The sequence below is a fragment of the Podarcis tiliguerta genome (assembly GCF_965153285.1).
Source record: "Podarcis tiliguerta genome assembly, chromosome: 14".
NCBI classification, from domain to species: Eukaryota; Metazoa; Chordata; class Lepidosauria; order Squamata; family Lacertidae; genus Podarcis; species Podarcis tiliguerta.
In genome coordinates, this window is record NC_139547.1 from 2,548,723 (window position 1) to 2,568,658 (window position 19,936).

At 46.5% G+C, this 19,936-nt stretch overlaps 1 protein-coding gene across 5 annotated transcripts in view; it reads right to left on the reverse strand.

The window, feature by feature from the left end:
* APBA2 (amyloid beta precursor protein binding family A member 2) overlaps positions 1-19,936 on the reverse strand; it is a 100,806-nt gene that overhangs the window by 38,694 nt on the left and 42,176 nt on the right. For all 5 annotated transcript variants that reach the window (XM_083412760.1, XM_083412763.1, XM_083412759.1 and 2 more), the window contains one exon: positions 4,641-5,647. In XM_083412760.1, coding sequence (XP_083268886.1) covers positions 4,641-5,609 — 969 coding nt within the window. In that variant the 5' untranslated portion in view covers positions 5,610-5,647. The remainder of the gene's footprint in view (positions 1-4,640; positions 5,648-19,936) is intronic.

Consider the following 19,936-nt stretch of genomic DNA (forward strand, 5'->3'; position numbering starts at 1 on the left):
TGTGGGTTTCTAAATGTGTGAGGACCCTTCACAAGTAGAGGGGGTTCCCCACTTGAGGCATTTGACCTCTGCAAGTTGGAGGGTGGTGGTGTTGGGCCTGCCCCCATTCTTCACAAATGGAGGGTGATGTGGGGCTGTGCAGCATGTTCATCCCCTTCCTTCCTTCCTTCCTTCCTTCCTTCCTTCCATAATGTTCTTGAGAGGTAGGGATCATGAGGAAAGGAATGGAAAAGAAAACCACCAATATCATAATGCCATTATACAAGTAGATGATGCAACTGTATCTGGGATAATGGGTGCAGATCTGGTCACCACACCTCAGAAAGGATATTGTAGAGTGGGAAAAGGTCCAGAAAAGGGCCACCAAAATGATCAAAGCAAGGGATGAAGAAACTCCCCTGTGAGCAAAGGCTGCAGCAATTTGGAGCATTCAGTTTAGAAAAAAGGAGAGTAAGAGGCAACATGACAGAAGTTTATAAAAAGTGTGTATGATATGGATAGTGAAAAGTTTTTCTCCCTCTCTTAACACATGGACATCCAATGAAGCTGGAGGATTCGGGACAGACAAAAAGTAAGTACTTCTTCACACAGTGCCTGGTCAAGAGAGGGAATCTGCTCCCAAAGGAGGCAGGGATGGCCACAAACTTGGACTACTTCCATAGAGGATTAGACTAAATCCTGGTGAAAACTACTGTTGGCCACTATGACAATGTCAGAGGGCGAAGGCCTCTGAATGGCAGCTGCTGGAAAGCACAGGGCAGGAGAATGAATGCTCTTGTGCTCAGATGCTGCTTGCATGCCTCCCTTGGGCATCTGGTTGGCCACTGTGAGAACACAATGCTGGACAAGTTGGGCCATTGGCCCGATCCAGCGGACTCTTCTTGTGTCCTTAAGCAGATGTTCTACCACTGAGTTCTGGCACTTGACAACAGACACCAATTCACAGTATAATTTTTTAAGGCATTTATTTTAAGGCATTGTCAAAGCCTTTTCAATAGGTAAATTAAGGAAGTAGAAGGATATGAGAACTGAGTTTGGTAAATGGGGACCATACAGCTGTGCTGTGTTGTCTTAGATCAGCCTTGTGCTCTCCTGGGAGGAGCCGCCAAAATGTCTGGAGGGCACTAGGGTGGTGAAGACTGTCCTAGATTGTTTTCTTCCTCCTACTTAAAGGTTAATGCATTTATAGAAAAATTAACACATCGATATAACTAAAATGCTTGCTGTCAAAGTAGGAGACAGGAACAGATTCTGCGGCCCACATAGCTGCCCAGCAATGCATCAGATGGCAGCTGCACATCAAGCTGTTTCAGCTAATGAGCTAGTCTAGTTTATAAAGCTTAAGAAGAAGCAGTGTTCCCCTGCTCAGGGTGCATCTCTTAGGTCTCGCTAATAGACAGACTGCCATGCTCAGAAGACATAACAGGGTGGATGGTTTAGTTGAAATTCCTGTATTGGAGAGGAGTTGGACTAGATGGCCCTCAGGGTCCCTTTCAACTCTATGATTCTAGGATTCTGTGATTAAATTACAATAATAATTTATCACTCATACTAGAACATGAGTGACCTTCTAGATCAGCTTTCTCCAACCTGGTGCACTCCAGGTGATTTTGACAACACTCCCATCAGTCCTGGCCATGCTGGCTGGAGCTGACAGAAGATGTAGTCCAAAACATCTGGAAGGCACCAGATTAGGGAAAGCCCCTTTTAGAGTTTGGATTTGATATCCCGCCTTGCACTCCCTTTAAGGAGTCTCAAAGCGGCTAACATTCTCCTTTCCCTTCCTCCCCCACAACAAACACTCTGTGAGGTGAGTGGGGCTGAGAGACTTCCGAGAAGTGTGACTAGCCCAAGGTCACCCAGCAGCTGCAGGTGGAGGAGCGGAGACGCGAACCTGGTTCCCCAGATTACGAGACTACTGCTCTTAACCACTACACCACACTGGCTCTTTTAGCACTTTTTCCTTTTAGCACTTTCTCAGGTCTAGAACTTTTTAAAAGCATTCTCAATAAACTGAGCAACACTCTTTTTAAAAAATCTAATAACTGTTTTTAACACAAGAACTGTAAATCAGGGCTGGTAGAGCTCTAGGTGATCAGCAAAGGGTTTCTGTCTCCCAGTTGTCTAACAATAGGAACGGTGGAACTCTAAGACTAGAAGTCATGGGAATTCAATGAAGCTGAATGTTGGAAGATTAAAGTTTTTTAGAACCATACCCAACTCCCTCAACCTTTCCCCATCAGGCTTGCTTTCCATACCCCAGTCACAATCTTTTCATTTCTCTTTGTGTACTAGGAGACCAGTAGGGAGGGGAGCTGGTCACAGCAGGAAGGGAAGACTCTCTGGATTCTTCAGCAGCTTGTCTCAACTTTGCCTCTTGCCACCCTCCCCTCCAGCCTCCGCTAAGCCTCAGAGTCTGAACTTCTCTCTGCCACAGCCTCTTCCTGCTCACTAAACCCTGTTACCTCTTCTGCTTCCAACACCTCCTCCTCCGTCTGCTCCTTCTTCTCCTTCTGACCACTCATCGTCATCCCACCACCACTCCCCTGGCTCTGAGACTTCTTCCTTGGGAGTTCTCTTGGGGGTTCCCCAGCTGGTGGCCTCCCACCACTCCTCTGCATCCAGCCAGTCCAGGACAGATTATTATCATTATATATTTATTTATACTCCACCTTTTTCCCTGAAAAGGGCTCAAAGCAGCTCACAGATAAAGCAGATGCCTGAGGGAAACCTGCAAAGAGAAGAGCCCCCTCCCCTCCTGCGGTTTCCAGAAACTGGCATTCAGAACTGGCATTGCTGTCTCCAATTTGGGCAGCAAATCAGTGGAGTTTGACAGCTTGAGTCCACTGATTTTAAAGGGTCTACTCTGAGTATGACTGAGTGGGCTATCATCTGTAACCCTTAGGGACCAAGAGACATTTCTAAAAGTGTGGCCTGGAAATTATGGCTTTTTAATGACTGGTGTTTTGTGGAGAGAAACCATTTAAAAAATATTATAGTGGCAAATGCAGCAGAAAGCAAATATCATGCTCCACGTGGACCCTGCTGCTACCATTTGTTGAGTGTTCAAAACAGGAAATCGAGAAAGCACTACTATCCTTGATGACCCATCGCCCTCTGGGAATCAAAGGCTGAGAGAGGAACTTGTGCCAGGCAGGGTCACAGCAGACCCTGATCCCAAAAGGGACACGTGCAGATACAGAGCCTGACTCCCGAGGCAGACACAAAGAAGAAGGCTGCAACCAAGAGGAGAGTTTAGGCTCTCCAAAGACCGTTTTATTTTATTTTGTTTTATTTGTAAATTTTGTTAGCTGCTTTTCACTACTACGAGTTCCCAAACAGGGTGCAATGTCAATACAACGCAACAGAAGAGCACAACATGAACAGAATCAGCACACCCAGTGTTTATTTTCTAGAAAAATAGGTGCCGGCACCAACCATGAAGTTGTTAACAGTAAGTGCCACACTTTTTAACAACAACAAAAAGAGGTGCCGGTACTAAAAAAAAGCAGAGAGCACAACCATGTGTGGTGTGGTGGCCAAACTCCAACTATATTCCTGGGTGAATAAAGAAGCCTTCAATTGCCAGCAAATGCTCAAAGATCTGGTGTCAATCAAAACTGAGGGGATTTTGAGAGGGGAGGGAATTCTATAATCAGGGTGCCCATTCAGTAAATGCCATCTCTTGGCTTGCCAAATGTCAATGCCATGTCAGACTAGGACCTTGGAGACCGGGGTTCAAATCCCCACTTGGCCATGAAGCCCATTGGGTGACCTTTGGCCAGTTGCAGCCTCTCAGCCTAGCCCACTTCACAGGCTTGTTGTGGGGATTAAACAAGGAGGGGGAGAACCACATATGCCACCTTGAGCTCCTCGGAGAAAATGGTAGGTTAAACATGCAATCAATCAATAAAGCCAAAATCCTGACAACTGCAGCTCTGTCAAGAGGATATTTTAAACATGGTATTCATTCGTTTATTTATAAAGGTATTTATACCCTGCCCTCATAAAATAAAAGGGTTGTGTACATCAATTACAAGCAATAGAAAACAAACATTAAAATGACAGATCACAAAAAAGGTAAAACGTAGGCCTGCAATTTTGATGGATGGATGGATTGTTGTCTAAACCCCCTTTGTGACCAGGTGAAATGAGATGCCTTTGGAACAAATAATGTAAATAAATGTCTGTATCAGGCAGAGTGCCTGTAGCCCTTTGATTTCAGGCCTAATTAACCTTGGCTGCTGGACATGCAGATAGGGCTGAGAGGAGGCTGGAGATTGGTGGGGGAGATGCTAATGGCTCCCCTGAGGCCAACCCCATGAGGTTCCTAGGAGGAGAAGGGTCATTTGAAAAGCTTTTCTTCTGGGTCAGTCTGTGCAATTTCCCAGACCTATCACCTTACCATCTCTCTCAGCTTTCCAGCACTGCCTTTCCCACCTATGCTGGAGAATGAAGAGAGCAAAGCACATACTTCATAGGTATGGACTGTTAATATACAAGATCCTATGCGTATTTGTATGTATATGTATATGTATATGTATGACTTCACCCCCAAAGCCACACTCTTCCATTGCCTTGGAGACAGACAGATGCCAACAACAAAATGTCTTAGCAAAAGAAGAGAGTCAACAACTCACCTGCTCTTGTGGCCACGTCTGTCTTTCCTCGGGGGTTCTTGACTTGCTTTTGAAGCCTCTGGGTACATCTCCCACTTGCTTTGATGCAGTGGGGATGTTCAATGATTTTGGCCTTCCCAGGTGCCTGTTGGAGCTGTGGCCAGACTCTCCTTTTGGACAAGTCTCTGCATAGTCATTTGGCACGTTTTCAGTCCCTCCATGCTCCGGGCTCATCTCTGAGGCGCTGTTGATGCTGCTCATGCTCATGCTCATCTTAATCTCTGCGACGATCTGGTCGATGTCTTCCTCCTGTTCTTCTAGCTCGGCCTCTTCTTTCCCAGAGTGGTAGGGAGACATCCCGTGGGGATTCCCATTTGCTTCAGGCGAGTAGTAGCCCTGGTAGCGCTCTTCGCTTGGGTGGCAATACTGGAGGTTCTCTTCTTGGTCTTGGATCTCCAGGCAGGCCACCTCCCCTTCCAAAACCTGGACGCAGCCCTCGTGGTGGCCCGGGGCTTCTGTGGCTTCGCATTCATCCCGGTGCTGCATTTTCATGTCGGACCACTCCGCTTCCTCCACAGCTTCCTGGCACTCATCCGTCTCCACTGGATGTTCTTCATGGGGGACATACTCTTCCCCGCTGCAGTCCATCCCTTCCAGGTAACCGTCATCCTCTGGGCAGTATCGGATGTAGTAAGTAATCCCTTCCTCTTCCTCCGGGAGGCCCTCATCGTAATCCTCCTCTTCGGAAGTGTTGTTGACATAATCAGAACTGGAGTCGCCATCTCCGCTGTGGTCGAGACACTCGTGCTCGGCCAGCGTAGGGGTGCCTTCCCTGGCAGCCACAACCTCCGTCTCCTTCTCCACATAGTCCTCCACAGGCAAGTCATCACCCTCATTTTCAGCCTCCCTACCCTGAGGCAAAGGCGGGGAAGCTCTCGCCCGGTGATCCAGCATGCTGGCTGTGGTGGTTTGACATTTCCTGCTCGCCATGGCTGACAACTCACATGACAATCATGTCTGAGGAACACCTGCAGGCAAGAGTTGAAAGAAGAAATCAGACACCAGCAGCAGTCATTGTTTAATCAAAAGGTTAGCAGTAGGAAATCAAAGAAATAATACTCCTGGGGTGTACAGAAACAGACATATATACCGTATTTATTTTTTTAAAATGCCAGGTAGGGTGGAGTGGAGCACAAGACTCATAAATTATCCCATCGAAAGCTAGAAATCTTAGTGCAACAACTTGCTGGATGTCAAGCCATGTTGAAATGCCATTAAATAATCCACATTGTAACGAAAAGGGGAAAAGGTAGATTTAGATGGTCTAATCCAGGGACTTTTCTATTCTAGGGTACTCTGGGTCCCTGGGATACCTCAGCACAAGAAGAAAAAATGAAAATCAAGCTTCTGTGAAAAGCAGCTTGCCCCCGCTCCCCATGAATCTTCCCCTGCAAATCTGCAGTTGTCAAAGAGTGTGGGGTGCACTTTAGGATGTACTGCAGTCTCCTCCAACTGAGTGCCCCCCACCCAAGCAATTCAACTGTTCAGCTCCCATTGTTTCTGACCATTGGTCGTGTTGGCTGGGACTGACGGAGGGAAGTAGGTTGGTGGTGTAACAGATTCAGAAAGTCAAAACAAAATTAAAAAAATTCCTTCCAGTAGCACTTTAGAGACCAACTAAGTTTGTTATTGGTATGAGTTTTACACGAAAGCTCATACCAATAACAAACTGAGTTGGTCTCTAAGGTGCTACTGGAAGGATTTAAAAAAAAAAAAAAATTACTATGGCAGACCAACACGGCTACCTACCTGTAACTGGATTCAGAAAGTGTAATTAATCATTTCACAACGCACCTGCCTAAACATGCATGAGATTTTACTTCATGTGGATGAATCCTGTACTGTGCTTAATGAAACAACCTCTATGCCACCTGTTCCAAAGAGATGCAAATTCATTAATTCTAAAGCCCATCAGTTGCTTGTGGCTAAGAACAACTTCCCAATCTAGGCAGTTGTCACTCACACATTTAATCTATTTTTACCTGTTCACACTTCCTAATATTGCCCTATTATAAATTATTTGTTTCCTCAAGACAATGGAATTGATGAAATATGCTGTCCTCAATTTCAAAAATCCTTCCATGCCACTATACACAGACACATACTCATGTTTCAGTGTGTGGTGATATCATCCCTTTAAGACTGGTTTATGGGACTGGGTTAGAACATCAGAAATAAGGAGCCAACGTACAGCTGTCTCCTGTTTGTGGGATGTAATCCACTGGTGCAGTCAAATGCAACATTCCTTATTTCCCTAGAGTGGGCACAGGGAGGGGGACATCCAGTCAGTGTAACTTCCTGTTCCTCTGGTCTGGAGCATCCTCCCCCTGCATGGGACCTGGAGATGGGCGTGGCTCTGGCTGACTCCATAAAAGAGTCACGCAGCCATTTTCTCAGTTCATCTAGTTTTGTCTTTCTATTGTCTTGTTGTTCTTTCGCTGCCATGCTGCTCTCCTGCAACCATTTTATCTTAATATAATTTTGTTGTCTGCTGGCTCTCAGCCAGCAGTACATGAGTTCAGTCTCCATCTGAGACAAACTCATAATTTCTTTATGTAACTACCAAGTAAAGCCTGCCTTTCAGGGATCATATCGTCAACTGAAATGTGAGTAAACTTTTTATTACTTTACTCAGAAAGACTCATGTGTCTCTATTCTTTTAAGAGGGATCAAAATGGGACACCAGGAATAAACTTAACTAAGAGATTCAAATGAATCTTCAAACTAGCTTCCAGCTATATTGAGGGGAATCTGCTCTGCTACATCACTTACTAGCATGAGTGAAGGAAGGATAATACTTCTTCAATATATCCTTTCCTACTATCCCTAACATTCCCACACTGTTAAGACTTCAAGGCCAGTGTCAAAAGGTAATTGAGTGGAAGAGGTGAACGCTGATGGTCTAAGTCCCCATAAAAGCTGGATTGGTGGGAGCTCTCGGCAGCCAGCCAAGCTTAGTGTCTAGTGTCTATTTGGGCTTTTGACAGCATCTTGTTCTGTTGCTCAGCCTACTGAGATTTAAGTGTAAATGTTTATGTTAATTGGCTGGATAAGTTAATGTTTGTTGCTTTCTTACCTTCTGAGCTATTTTAATCTGTGTAATTATTTCTTATAGAGTTTTAGTAAAGTCTATGTATGGTTTTATGAAATTTGGTCCGGTCTGAGTTCCTGAACCGTTTAATTCTGACCACGCTTTTCGGAACAAGAGTCATCCACCACACAGCTTTAAGAAACTTATTCTGTGGCATTCAAAGAGCTGTTTAGACATTTTAAAAGTGTGATTCTAGTTGCCCGAGGCCTTAAAAGTTAGGCTATGGCTTCTAAGCATTTGAAACAGCCCCAAACAGGAAAATGAAGGCCTTGCTCCATTCCCTACAGAAGAATCTGAGAAGAGCCTGGCTGCTGCCTCAAGCCCAAGGCTCACGTGGAGCAGCATCCTGTTCTCACAAGGGTGAGCCCACGCCTGTGGGAAAAGCTCTCCCCACTTGTGATTCCAGGCAACAGGTAGTCAGAGCCTCCAGCACAATGGGTAGACTATGGCCATCAAGAGCCTTATCCTCCATGACTTGATCTAATCTTATTTTTAAAAGCTATCCAACCACACAAGCATTGAAATCACAAATCAACTGCTAACCACTGCAAAATTTACAACCAAGACAGAAAAATGTACCACAGTCACTGTTTTCTTTCCATCTGTGGTATTTGTTCAAACAGAGAGATAAAAAGAGAACATACTCCCCTCCCCCCCACACACACCTCTGTGCCCCCCAGAGACAAAAGGACTCCAGAAAAATGATTGAGGCTATTCTTGAGATCAGATCATGCAGCATCAAGTCTCTTGAGAATAGAATCTAGACTGCAGGGGCAGAGGTGCACCACACATGCAAGGGATTGTTGGACAAATTGCTGGTGCATTACAAAGGAAACTGTGAAGGCCACAAAGAGGCTGAGAGCCAACCAGGGCCAGAGGGAGGAATCAGGAGCATTGGAAGCTTGGGAAAAGCAGCACATTAAATGGAAGTTGAAAAAAATGTCACTGCTCTGAAAACAACCATTTGCCCATCGTAATAATGATGAGATTGTTAGTGAGTGTTCATATTAAATCAAGCAGTTAAAAGTGCCATTTCAGGCAATATTGATTTGTCACTATAAATGTGATTAAAAAGGGAATAATCTGCACCTCTCAACAGAGAATACTAATTAGACTGCTACTTACTGATCCATATAACATGTCTTTCAAAGTGCCCCTGCCCCTTCACTCTCCTTCAGGCTTGTAGTCAATCCTCCCTTATTTCATACAGTGCTACCTCAGGTTAAGTACTTAATTCGTTCCGGAGGTCTGTTCTTAACCTGAAACTGTTCTTAACCTGAAGCACCACTTTAGCTAATGGGGCCTCCTGCTGCCACCACGCCGCTGGAGCACAATTTCTGTTCTCATCCTGAAGCAAAGTTCTTAACTCGAGGTACTATTTCTGGGTTAGCGGAGTCTGTAACCTGAAGCGTATGTAAGCCGAGGTACCACTGTACAGGCTGGCTCTAAAAGTCAACCACTGGAAGGGCCTCATCAGAGACTGTCCTGCCCACCTCATGACAACAGGACACAGGTTGAGGCGCAGGGCTGCTTCCTGCATATACACACAGGACAGGTCAGAAAGGGGCAACTTTCCCCGTGTGGTCAAGGGCCACTAGTGGCGCCCTCTGGGGGCAGGCCCCCTAATATTTTCAATAAGGGAGCCTCCCCGCCCTCCCCCCTCAATTCCACAGCAATCCTCAAAAGCAAGCGCCAAGGTAAAGAAGCTTCACCCTGCTGGGTCCTTTTGAAGATGACCAGGGACACGGAAGGGCAAAGTGTCTGCACCCAGAGCCTCCCTTTGCCAACTGCTAGAGCACCTCCCCAGAGGGCACTCTGGCAATCTCTTTGCCCTGCCATGTCCCTTTCACAAAGATAAGGCAGCTGGTGGGGGGAGGGGGGATGGCGGTCCGAGTTGGTCTGGCTGGGTTGGGGGGGGCGTAGCAGATACGACGTCATGCACATGTGACACCCCCCCCCCAAATGTTGGGTGCAACTGGGTGCTTGAGAGTGCTGCATTCCCTTGGGGGTAATCTGCTGAGGGCCACATGGTGAGCAGGGCAGAAGACAACAGTGGGTGGGGGCAAAGCGCTCCTCCTCTCCATGCCAAGGGCTGCTGGGAAGACGGGCAGATGGGTCTTGAAATTAGGCTGAGGTCCACAAGCTGCCCACTCCTGTTATAAATGATCTAACCAAGCAACACACCGGACAGCTGCAACACAACTGAACTACGGCCATGTTAAGAAGTTAAGCCAGGTCACTATGTGAGTGACTATTTGGCACAAGGTTTAATCCTCCCCTAGCCCAAGGTGCCAACCAGAAAGAGGGCTCTAGGATTCACACCAAGCACCATGTCAGACCCTCCAAGTGCCCCTATTATCCAGGGACAGTCCCAGATTTATAGAAGCCATCCCGGTTTCTGATTCTATCCCAGAATGTCCCCCTTTTCCTTAGGACGTTCCTATTTTCATCGGTGAAATGTTGGAGGGTATGGTACCCAACCCCTGAGCCATCTGAAGGCAGCCCTGCATAGAGAAGTTTTTTAATGATTAATGGTTCGTTATATTTTTATATATGTTGGTAGCTGCCCAGAGTGGCTGAGGCAACCAGTCAGATCGGCAGTGTATAAATAGTAAAATTATTATCATTAATGTGGAATAGGACATCCCTATTTTCATCAGAGAAATGTTGGAGGGTATGCTATGTATGATACCATGATAAACTATATTCTTTATTAAATTTCTATTCCACACTTCACCAAAGAATCACAGGGCGGTTTACAATATAAAAACACAAAAACACATAACATAGTAACAAAAGCAATAATCTCCTGCACAGTTTAAATATTATTATTTAATTTAAATGGTCATGACTTCCCCAAAATAATTCTGGGTGCTGTAGTTTGTTAAAGGTGCTGAGAGTTGTTAGGAGAACCCTAACCCTCACCAAGCTACAATTCCCAGAGTGATTTAACAGTCAATCCCTTTGGGAATTGTAGCTCTGTGAGGAGAATAGGGGCGTTTCCTAACAACTCTGAACATCCTTAACGAACTACAGTACCCATAATTCTTTGGGGGAAGCCTTGACTGTTTAAAGTGGTATCATAGCGTTTTATATGTACAGTGCGAATGTGGCCACAGGAAAACAGAAGACACATTCATTTTGATGGAAGAACAGGATCAGCAAGGTAGAAATATTCATGGTTATATAAAAAACGAGAATAAATATTTCAAATATGGAAGGAAGCTTGCCCTGACGAATGGGGGGGGGGGGAGAGCTAGTTATTCCTCCCCTGAAAGAAATGAGTCCACAGCAATTAAAAGCAATGACTGCCAACTCATATTGATCAGTAATACCTAGCACTTTCAAGATACAAAAGGAAATCAATGTGTAATTTGCAGTGCAATTCCTTTTGTTCCAATTTAGGACACAGTGATGAGGAGCTCACTCAGGTTTCATTACCTCAGCAGAAAGGGCCCACTCATTAGCATCAGAAACTCATAAATGCTTAGTAGTTTTTCCTTCCCAACTCTTTAAGAATGTAAAAAGCAATGAACTCTGAATAAACAGCTCAGTCTGCATGCACCTTTCCGTATCTGTTTTTAGGCTCAGCCTAGACAAGTCATCAGGTAGTAAATGGCTCCTGGACTTATCACAGGGGAAGTTTTTGTGTTTGGGAAGAAGAATTGATTGTTAAGCCACTCTGGGAACTGTAGGTCTGTGCGGGGAATAGGTGTCTCCTAACAACTCTCAGCACCCTTCACAACTGCAGCTCCCAGGATGCTTCAGGGCAAGCCATGGCACGATAGCTCTTTAAATGTATGGTGTGAATACTGCCTCTGTCGGACAAACTGATGATGGGAATTGTAGTCTACAAAACTGTTGAGGGCACTACACTGGTGCCCGTCTGCCAGAGGTTTAAAGTATTATGCAGACTGAGTGGGCGAGACCAATAGTGGGTCCAGGTAGTTTCTGCAATTGCTGTAGAGAAGAGCTTTCCAAACTGTGTGTAAGTGTGTCACACAAATACTCCACGTGCTCCTCCCAGGGCTGGAAAGGGGTGAGTTTAACCTCTGGTTTGCTAGGAAAACAGAATTATTGTGTCACAAAATGATGCATGTCTATGTCACCAACATGAAAAGTTTGGAAAGCTCTGCTGTAGAGGGAAGTGAGGGGCAGATGGGGCTTGTCCACCTGGGAAGGGAGCCCATCTAGTAGAAGGAAAACTCTGGTCCCTTGTGGGATGTCTTGGGAGAAGAAAAGGCTAAGAAGTAAACCCTAAGAAGATCCAGAGTGGAATCCCTAAGACAGCTGGATGGTGCCTTGTACACTTCCTTCTGGCAACTCCTGCAGCCAAGCTGGTGCCAAATGTATTGTTCTGCTCTCTTTTGGACCACATCAGCAAGGCCAAGGGTCTTGTCATCTGGGCAGCCCAGGACCTCTGTACACACTGTCCAGGTTTGACCCTGGGGAGGCCACTTTGGGGCTGCTACTGCAGCAGTTTGACTTCACCCCCAGAACACTCCATTGTTGCTTGAGACAGATGGATGCCAAGAATAAGGTAGTCTCCTGGATTCCAGTGAGAATCATTAGGCTAAGCTGAATGGCAAAAGTAGCTAAGTGCTAAGCTTTCCTTGCCCAGATTGTTCTAGGGGCCCAAAAACAGCAGCTTCAGATATGCCAGAATTCCTACAGACCAGGAACACAAGAGGATCATCACTGGCCAGCACCCAGAAATGTGTGAGGGCGGAGAAGCAGTTTGTGATGTGGGACAGTTTGTCATAGTAAAAGCTTTTGAAAAATGGTAAGAGAGATATATCTCCCTGTGGTCTGCCTAACAGGAAATTAATTTTGAGGTGGTTGGCAGTTGTTTGATCTCTGAGGAAACTCTGGGATAAGGTTTTTCCCCCTCCCTGACTCCACAAAGAAGGTGCCCTTGTTATCAGGATCAAATATTCCTTGGGGAAATTGGAGCAGATCAACATGAAAAGCATACACATTAGTAAGAGGTGGGTGGTCTTCCAGACTTCTTTGCATTATCACCATGATCTGCATAGAGGGCATTTGAGTCTGAAGCTTTCTATGATGACGTGAACTAGACTGAAGAGCATTGTGTAAAATGTCACAAAATATTACAGCAAGCTGTAGCTTCCTCCAGAGATGGCTGAAGAATACTTAAAAAGGTAAAGCGACCCCTGACCATTAGGTCCAGTCATGACTGACTCTGGGGTTGCGGCGCTCATCTCGCTTTATTGGGAGATGGGATGTCATGGCGCTGGGTTCCAGCAACCTACTCTTATCAGTTGGTATGTGCAGGATTCCTTGCAGATGAGCAGATACCTTGGGTCCTGCTCTGAAACATTTTGGTGGAGAGCAAAATTGGTTGATTCATCTCTACCCAAATTCTGGACTGGATCACAGAAGCCAGAAGATGAAGAGACTTTCCAAAGCACAAGAAGAGAGAAATTGTGGGTAAAAGCCTCAGCGCCTAGGGCTTGCCGATCAAGAGGTCGGCAGGTCGAATCCCCGCGGCGGGGTGCGCTCCCGGTGTTCGGTCCCAGCGCCTGCCAACCTAGCAGTTCGAAAGCACTCTCGGGTGCAAGTGGATAAATAGGGACCGCTTACTAGCGGGAAGGTAAATGGTGTTTCCGTGTGTGGCTCTGGCTCGCCAGAGCAGCGATGTCACGCTGGCCACGTGACCCGGAAGTGTCTCCGGACAGCGCTGGCCCTCGGCCTCTTTGAGTGAGATGGGCGCACAACCCTAGAGTCTGTCAAGACTGGCCCGTACGGGCAGGGGTACCTTTACCTTTACCTTTATTTTTTAAAATCTAATCATCATGCAAATACACCTATTTTATGTTATTAGATAGAATATAAACTTATAGCATGTAGCTTTCACCATCAAAATGCTGTCATCTACTTTTCCAGGACCTCAAAAGATACCGTATACATCTAACCTAATTGCTCTAATTACCTCCTTGTCATTCTTTCTTAAAGCATTGAGTGCTTTGAAGTGCAACAAATATTTACCATGAAGGGTATAACTGTCATCTTACAATTCCAATTATTATCTCCCACCTGCATTTTAGGAAGTGAATATTCAGCAAACGTTGTCAATGCGTAGCCTTATCCATCAAATAAAACTATTTCTTACAAGATAAAGTCCTTAGGACTGTCTTTGTTTCTTTCACAATGAAATATCCAACTATCACACTGGTTACACTTTCTAACTAGAGAACAACAAAATAAATTATCCCCAAAGCAATTTCATAATTATCCCCAAAGCATTTTCATATTCTTAATCACACTCATGTTTGCTTTATCGGTATCACCTCTTTAGATTCCTGATTTGCATTATCATAATTGAATATAACTTACACAGTACAATGAACAATTAACTTATTCCTGTGCAAAGGGAAAGGGGAGGTGTTTGTAAATGAGAACATCCACACCAGATTGCCTGATTTTGCTCAGGTATTTCACACAATACGAGAACTGGAAAGTTCAAAGGGATCCCAAGAGTCATCTAGCCCAACCCCTGCAATGCTGGAGGTTTTTCCTTGAAAGAGAGTAGAGTTGGGGGGGTCACAGAAGAGGAGACCACACACCTAAGTGTAGAAAGAATTGGGAGAGGCATTGAATGGTGGGACTGGGAGAGGGAGTCTTGTTTGTCTTGTAGTATCATTGGAGGAGAGAGTTCCCAGCTGGCTAATAGAAATAATGGTTGGCTTACAGTCCTAGGTACAAATAGGGATGGAATAATCTGTCGTTTTTTGTTCTGTTTCTCTTTCTTCCACATTTAAATTTGGTTATCCATATTTTGAAGCACTTTGCAATTCTTTTAATAAAAAGATTCCTCCTGAAAATTAATCAGCATCTTAATGCAATTTTATTTTCTGTTTGAGAGAAAACATATAATGGGGAGAACCAAGACCCCCTCCCATGTTCATTCCCAACCCCCAGGCCTAAAAGTTCCCTGTGCTCTTTCCTAATCACAGTCCTTAAAACAAGGTGGCAACAAAAGCATTTCACCCTGTATTGATTTGCTAAGGCTGGTAAGTGTTTTGAAATAACAAGGGGCTTTCCTTTTTAGCTAACAACGAACCATGTCACTCTGTTTTGTGAAGAACCATTTCTTTATAAACATCCGTAGCCCTCAGCGGATTCTGTATGAGGTGTGTTGTTCCTCAGTGCATAATCTCTACACATAAAAAACGGGCTTTAAAATATTTATCCCCATCTCCAGTATGCACCAATAGACTCCAAAAATTACAGCTAGTTAGAAGATAAAATAAGCCTGTTGATGGTTTCAGCAGATATTCAGGCAAGCCCCCACCCCCCACCCCTTGCCTCCTACACACAGACACACTCTGCTTGCAGAAAATGTCAGGGATGATGATGTTGCCTAGAGAATTTATCGTCTTCAAGTTAACCTCTGCATAACGAAGGAGGATATTAAAGCTAAAGACAACCTACTCTTTCCACTCCATGACCACATTCACACCATACATTTAAAGCATTACGAGAGCACTTTAAATGGTCTTGGCTCCCCCACAAAGAAGGGTGGGAGCTGCTGTTTGTTATGGGTGTTTCATGGTTCCCCGTGAAGAGGTCATTAAGCCATTCTGAGAACTGTAGCTCTGGGAAGGGGAGGGGGGTCCCGTAACACAGCGCAGCCCCCAGGATTCTTGGGGGGAAGCATAGCTCTTTAGAGAAGCACCATCACACTTTAAATGTCTAGCGTGAAATGTGTTGAAATGGCACCCTTTGTATATAATAATGTGAGGGGGAGAGCAGGGCTATCATTATGGCCCTTGCCAGCTCTCTATTAGGGAGCATGGAATTAAGCCTGACCAGAGCATGTGGAACCCTGATTGTGCAGGATTTCACACAAGAGGGGAGCCTGCACTGCCCTCCCAGGTGTGCATCCCCAACATATAAACAGACAGGATGTGACACCACAGGTAGTCAGTGGGCAGAGCGCTGCTCCTTGACTCATGTCATGACTGATGGCCAAGGAACTGCAGCGGGTGCCAGTGTTCAGAGGAATTCAGTTCAGTTCACCTTTAAAACCGAATCTCTCATTCCACACTTCCAGAAAAAATGTGAGAACCAAAACGCAGCCATCCATCAAAATTCTGAATTTTGCATTACAGTTCTCCAACAACAGAATGCAAATATTTGGGGAAAGTGTCACACAAATCAATTCCTTAGTGAAAATAAAATACGGAAATGCATGAAGTTAAACTACTTGCAATAATGAATACCTTGGTCCAAACTGCAGGCAGCAATGCATTTATTAAGAGAAATTGCACTAAAATGTTGAATAATTTTTATGAGGATTTAAAAAACACCACAGATTGCTGAAGAAATGTGGAGAACTGAATTTAAGACTGGAAAAATGAGAATCTGAGAAAACAAAAATTGCCAGATTATTCCATCATTACCATAAGGGCTAACTCCTAGGTGCCAAGAGGTCACTTCGACCTTGATTACGGTTGGTTAGCTGGTTGGTTGGTTGATTGGTTGGTTGGTTGATTGATTGATTATGCTGGGTAGGGCTTACCTCCCCCCCCCCCCAATATTTTATTCAAGATCACACCCCTGGTCATTACTCTTGGGCACTGTAAGAACATTGCACCAAATGGGTCTTTGGCCTGATCTAGCCAGACTTTTTATCTCCAGGGTGGGAGCTACCTACACTTGGCTTCTCTTTCATTCTGTCTTTCACCCACACAGAGCCACTGAAGCACAAGACTATTGTCTCACATCCCTTGCTGATGGAACAAGGATTCCTCCTTGCTAGCACACTGCCCTTGATTTCAAAAGAAATGTGTCAACTTTACACCTGCAGAGAAGCTGGCCTATTCATTATCAAGCATAAAAACATTTTTTTCTCCTCCCAGTGACTCATTTAATTCTTACGTTTCCTAACAAGCTGAGCACTCCTAGCGACTGATATTAAATCACATGGCGAGACTGAGAGAACAAGCTGCTTTTGAACAAAATGTTTCTTTAAAAAAAATAAAAATCAGAGACCGAAAAGTATAGGAGGGTCCAATAGAAATACCAAAGGGACTTTGATTAAAATAGGATTGATGGAATGCCATGGACACGCAACAGGAAGCAGGAAGTGTCATAAGCCTTTTCAGGGAAAGCAAACAGCAGCATATCCACAAGGGGACATGAAGAAGAAGAAGAAGAGTTTGGATTTGATATCCCGCTTTATCACTACCCAAAGGAGTCTCAAAGCGGCTCACAATCTCCTTTCCCTTCCTCCCCCACAACAAACACTCTGTGAGGTGAGTGAGGCTGAGATTTCAGAGAAGTGTGACTAGACCCAACAGCTGCAGGTGGAGGAGCGGGGAAGCGAACCTGGTTCACCAGATTACGAGTCCACCGCTCTTCACCACTACACCACACTGACCTCAGCTTCATATATAGTAAGCCTGCAACTGACACAGGGGTTACGTTCCAGGGATTGCGCCTAAAGCTAAAAGTGAGTATAGTCAGAACACATTGGGTTCAACTGCCAGTAGGATTGCCAAGGTCTTGTTTCCCAGACGCCTAACCCTTTCCCACCTATTTTTTTATTTATTCATGAGCTGCAACTCTCATCATCCCATCTGTGCTTTAGCCTTTTTTGTCCCTGCCTCTTAAGAAGGTAAGAAGAGCCCTGAGACTGGATTAGACCAAATTCCCAGCTAGTCTAGTATCCTGTTCCCTGTTCACTGTGTGAGTATCTGGAGGCGATTGGGGGATGGATGGCAGCTAACAGATTGACGTTGAATCCTGACAAGACAGAAGTACAGCCATACCTTGGAGGTCGAACGGAATCCGTTCCAGAAGTCCATTCTACTTCCAAAACATTTGAAAACCAAATTGTGGCTCCTGCAGCCAATCACAAGCCGTGTAAGTCCTGTTGGACATTTGGGTTCCAAAAGAGCATTCACAATCACTGGAACAATCACTTCCAGGTTTGCAGCATTTGGGAGTCAAAACGTCCAAGTTCTGGGGTGTTCGACAACCAAGGTACGACTGTACTGTTTTTGGGGGACAGGGGCGGGCAGGTGTGGAGGACTCCCTGGTCCTGAATGCGGTAACTGTCCTCCTGAAGGACCAGGTGCACAGCCTGGGAGTCATTTTGGACTCACAGCTGTCCATGGAGGCGCAGGTCAATTCTTTGTCCAGGGCAGCTGTTTATCAGCTCCATCTGGTACGCAGGCTGAGACCCTCCCTGCCAGCTCACCACCTTGCCAGAGTGCTACATGCTCTGGTTATCTCCTGCCTGGACTACTGCAATGCACTCTACGTGAGACTGCCTTTGAAGGTGACTCGGAAACTACAACTAATCGAGAATGCGGCAGATAGACTGGTGACTGGGAGTGGCCGCTAAGACCATATAACACTGGTCCTAAAGGATTTACATTCAGTCCCAGTACGTTTCCATGCACAATTTAAAGGTGCTGACCTTTAAAGCCCTAAACGGTCTTGGCCCTGTAGACCTGAAGGAATGTCTCCACCCACATCGTCCAGCCCGGACACTGAGATCCAGCTCCGAGGGCCTTCTGGCAGTTCTCTCACTGCGAGAAGTGAAGCTACAGGTAATCAGGCAGAGGCCCTTCTGGGTGGTGCTGCCTGCCCTGTGGAATGCCCTCCCACCAGATGTCAAGGAAATAAACAACTATCTGACTTTTAGAAGACATCTGAAGGCAGCCCTGTTTAGGGAAGTTTTTAATGTTTGATGTTTTATCGTGTTCTAATATTCTGTTGGGAGCTGCCCAAAGTGGCTGGGGAAACCCAGCCAGATGGGCAGGGTATAAATGAATTATTATTATGATTATGATTACCGTATTTTTCGCCCTATTGGACGCACCGGCCCATAGGACGCACCTAGTTTTCAGGGGGGGAAATCAGGGGAAAAAATACTATTTCCCCCCCGCAGCTCTGGGAGCAGCGGACAGGCTTCACGCAGCCTGTGCGCTACTCCAAGACCTTCTCCCTGCTTTTGTGGGAGGTGGGGGAATTCCCCCACCTCCCGCAAAAGCCCATAGGAGCCGTGCGCGACTCCTAAGGGCTTTTCGACCAGGAGGGAAAAGGGACTGAAATGGCCAGCCAGTCCCTTCTCCCTCCTCGGGGAAAAGCCCCCAAGAGCAGCGCGCTCTTCAAAGGGTTCATGGCTCCTGCTGCCTTTTCTACGAGGTGGGGGAATTCCCCCACCTCCTAGAAAAGGCAGCAGAAGCCAGGGAGCCCCTTTAAAGAGTGTGCGGCTTTTGCCTCCTTTTGCGGGAGGTGGGGGAATTCCCCCATCTCCCGCAAAAGCCCACAGGAGGGAGAAGGGACGGACTCAGCCAGCCAGTCCCTTCTCCCTCCTCGGGGAAAAGCCCCCAAGAGCAGCGCGCTCTTCAAAGGGTTCGTGGCTCCTGCTGCCTTTTCTACGAGGTGGGGGAATTCCCCCACCTCCTAGAAAAGGCAGCAGAAGCCAGGGAGCCCCTTTAAAGAGTGTGCGGCTTTTGCCTCCTTTTGCGGGAGGTGGGGGAATTCCCCCATCTCCCGCAAAAGCCCACAGGAGGGAGAAGGGACGGACTCAGCCAGCCAGTCCCTTCTCCCTCCTCGGGGAAAAGCCCCCAAGAGCGGCACGCTCTTCAAAGGGTTCATGGCTCCTGCGGGCTTTTCTACGAGGTGGGGGAATTCCCCCACCTCCTAGAAAAGGCAGCAGAAGCCGCAGAGCCCCTGTAAAGAGCGTGCGGCTTTTGCCTGCTTTTGCGGGAGGTGGGGGAATTCCCTCATCTCCCGCAAAAGCCCACAGGAGGGTTGGAGAGTAGTGGGATGGCGTCGCACGCCTTCCCGCTGCCCCCCATCCTCTGGGGCTGGCAATGGGGGAAGCGCTGCTTTCCCCCCCGCCAGCCTCAAAGCCGGGTCGGAGAGTAGCGGGAAGGCGTCGCGCGCCTTCCTGCTGCCCCCCATCCTCTGGGGCTGGCAATGGGGGAAGCGCTGCTTTCCCCCCCGCCAGCCTCAATGCCGGGATGGAGAGTAGCAGGAAGGCGTCGCGCGCCTTCCTGCTGCCCCCCATCCTTTGGGGCTGGCGAGGGGGGAAGCGCTGCTTTCCCCCCCCCCCGCCAGCCTCAATGCCGGGATGGAGAGTAGCAGGAAGGCGTCGCGCGCCTTCCTGCTGCCCCCCATCCTT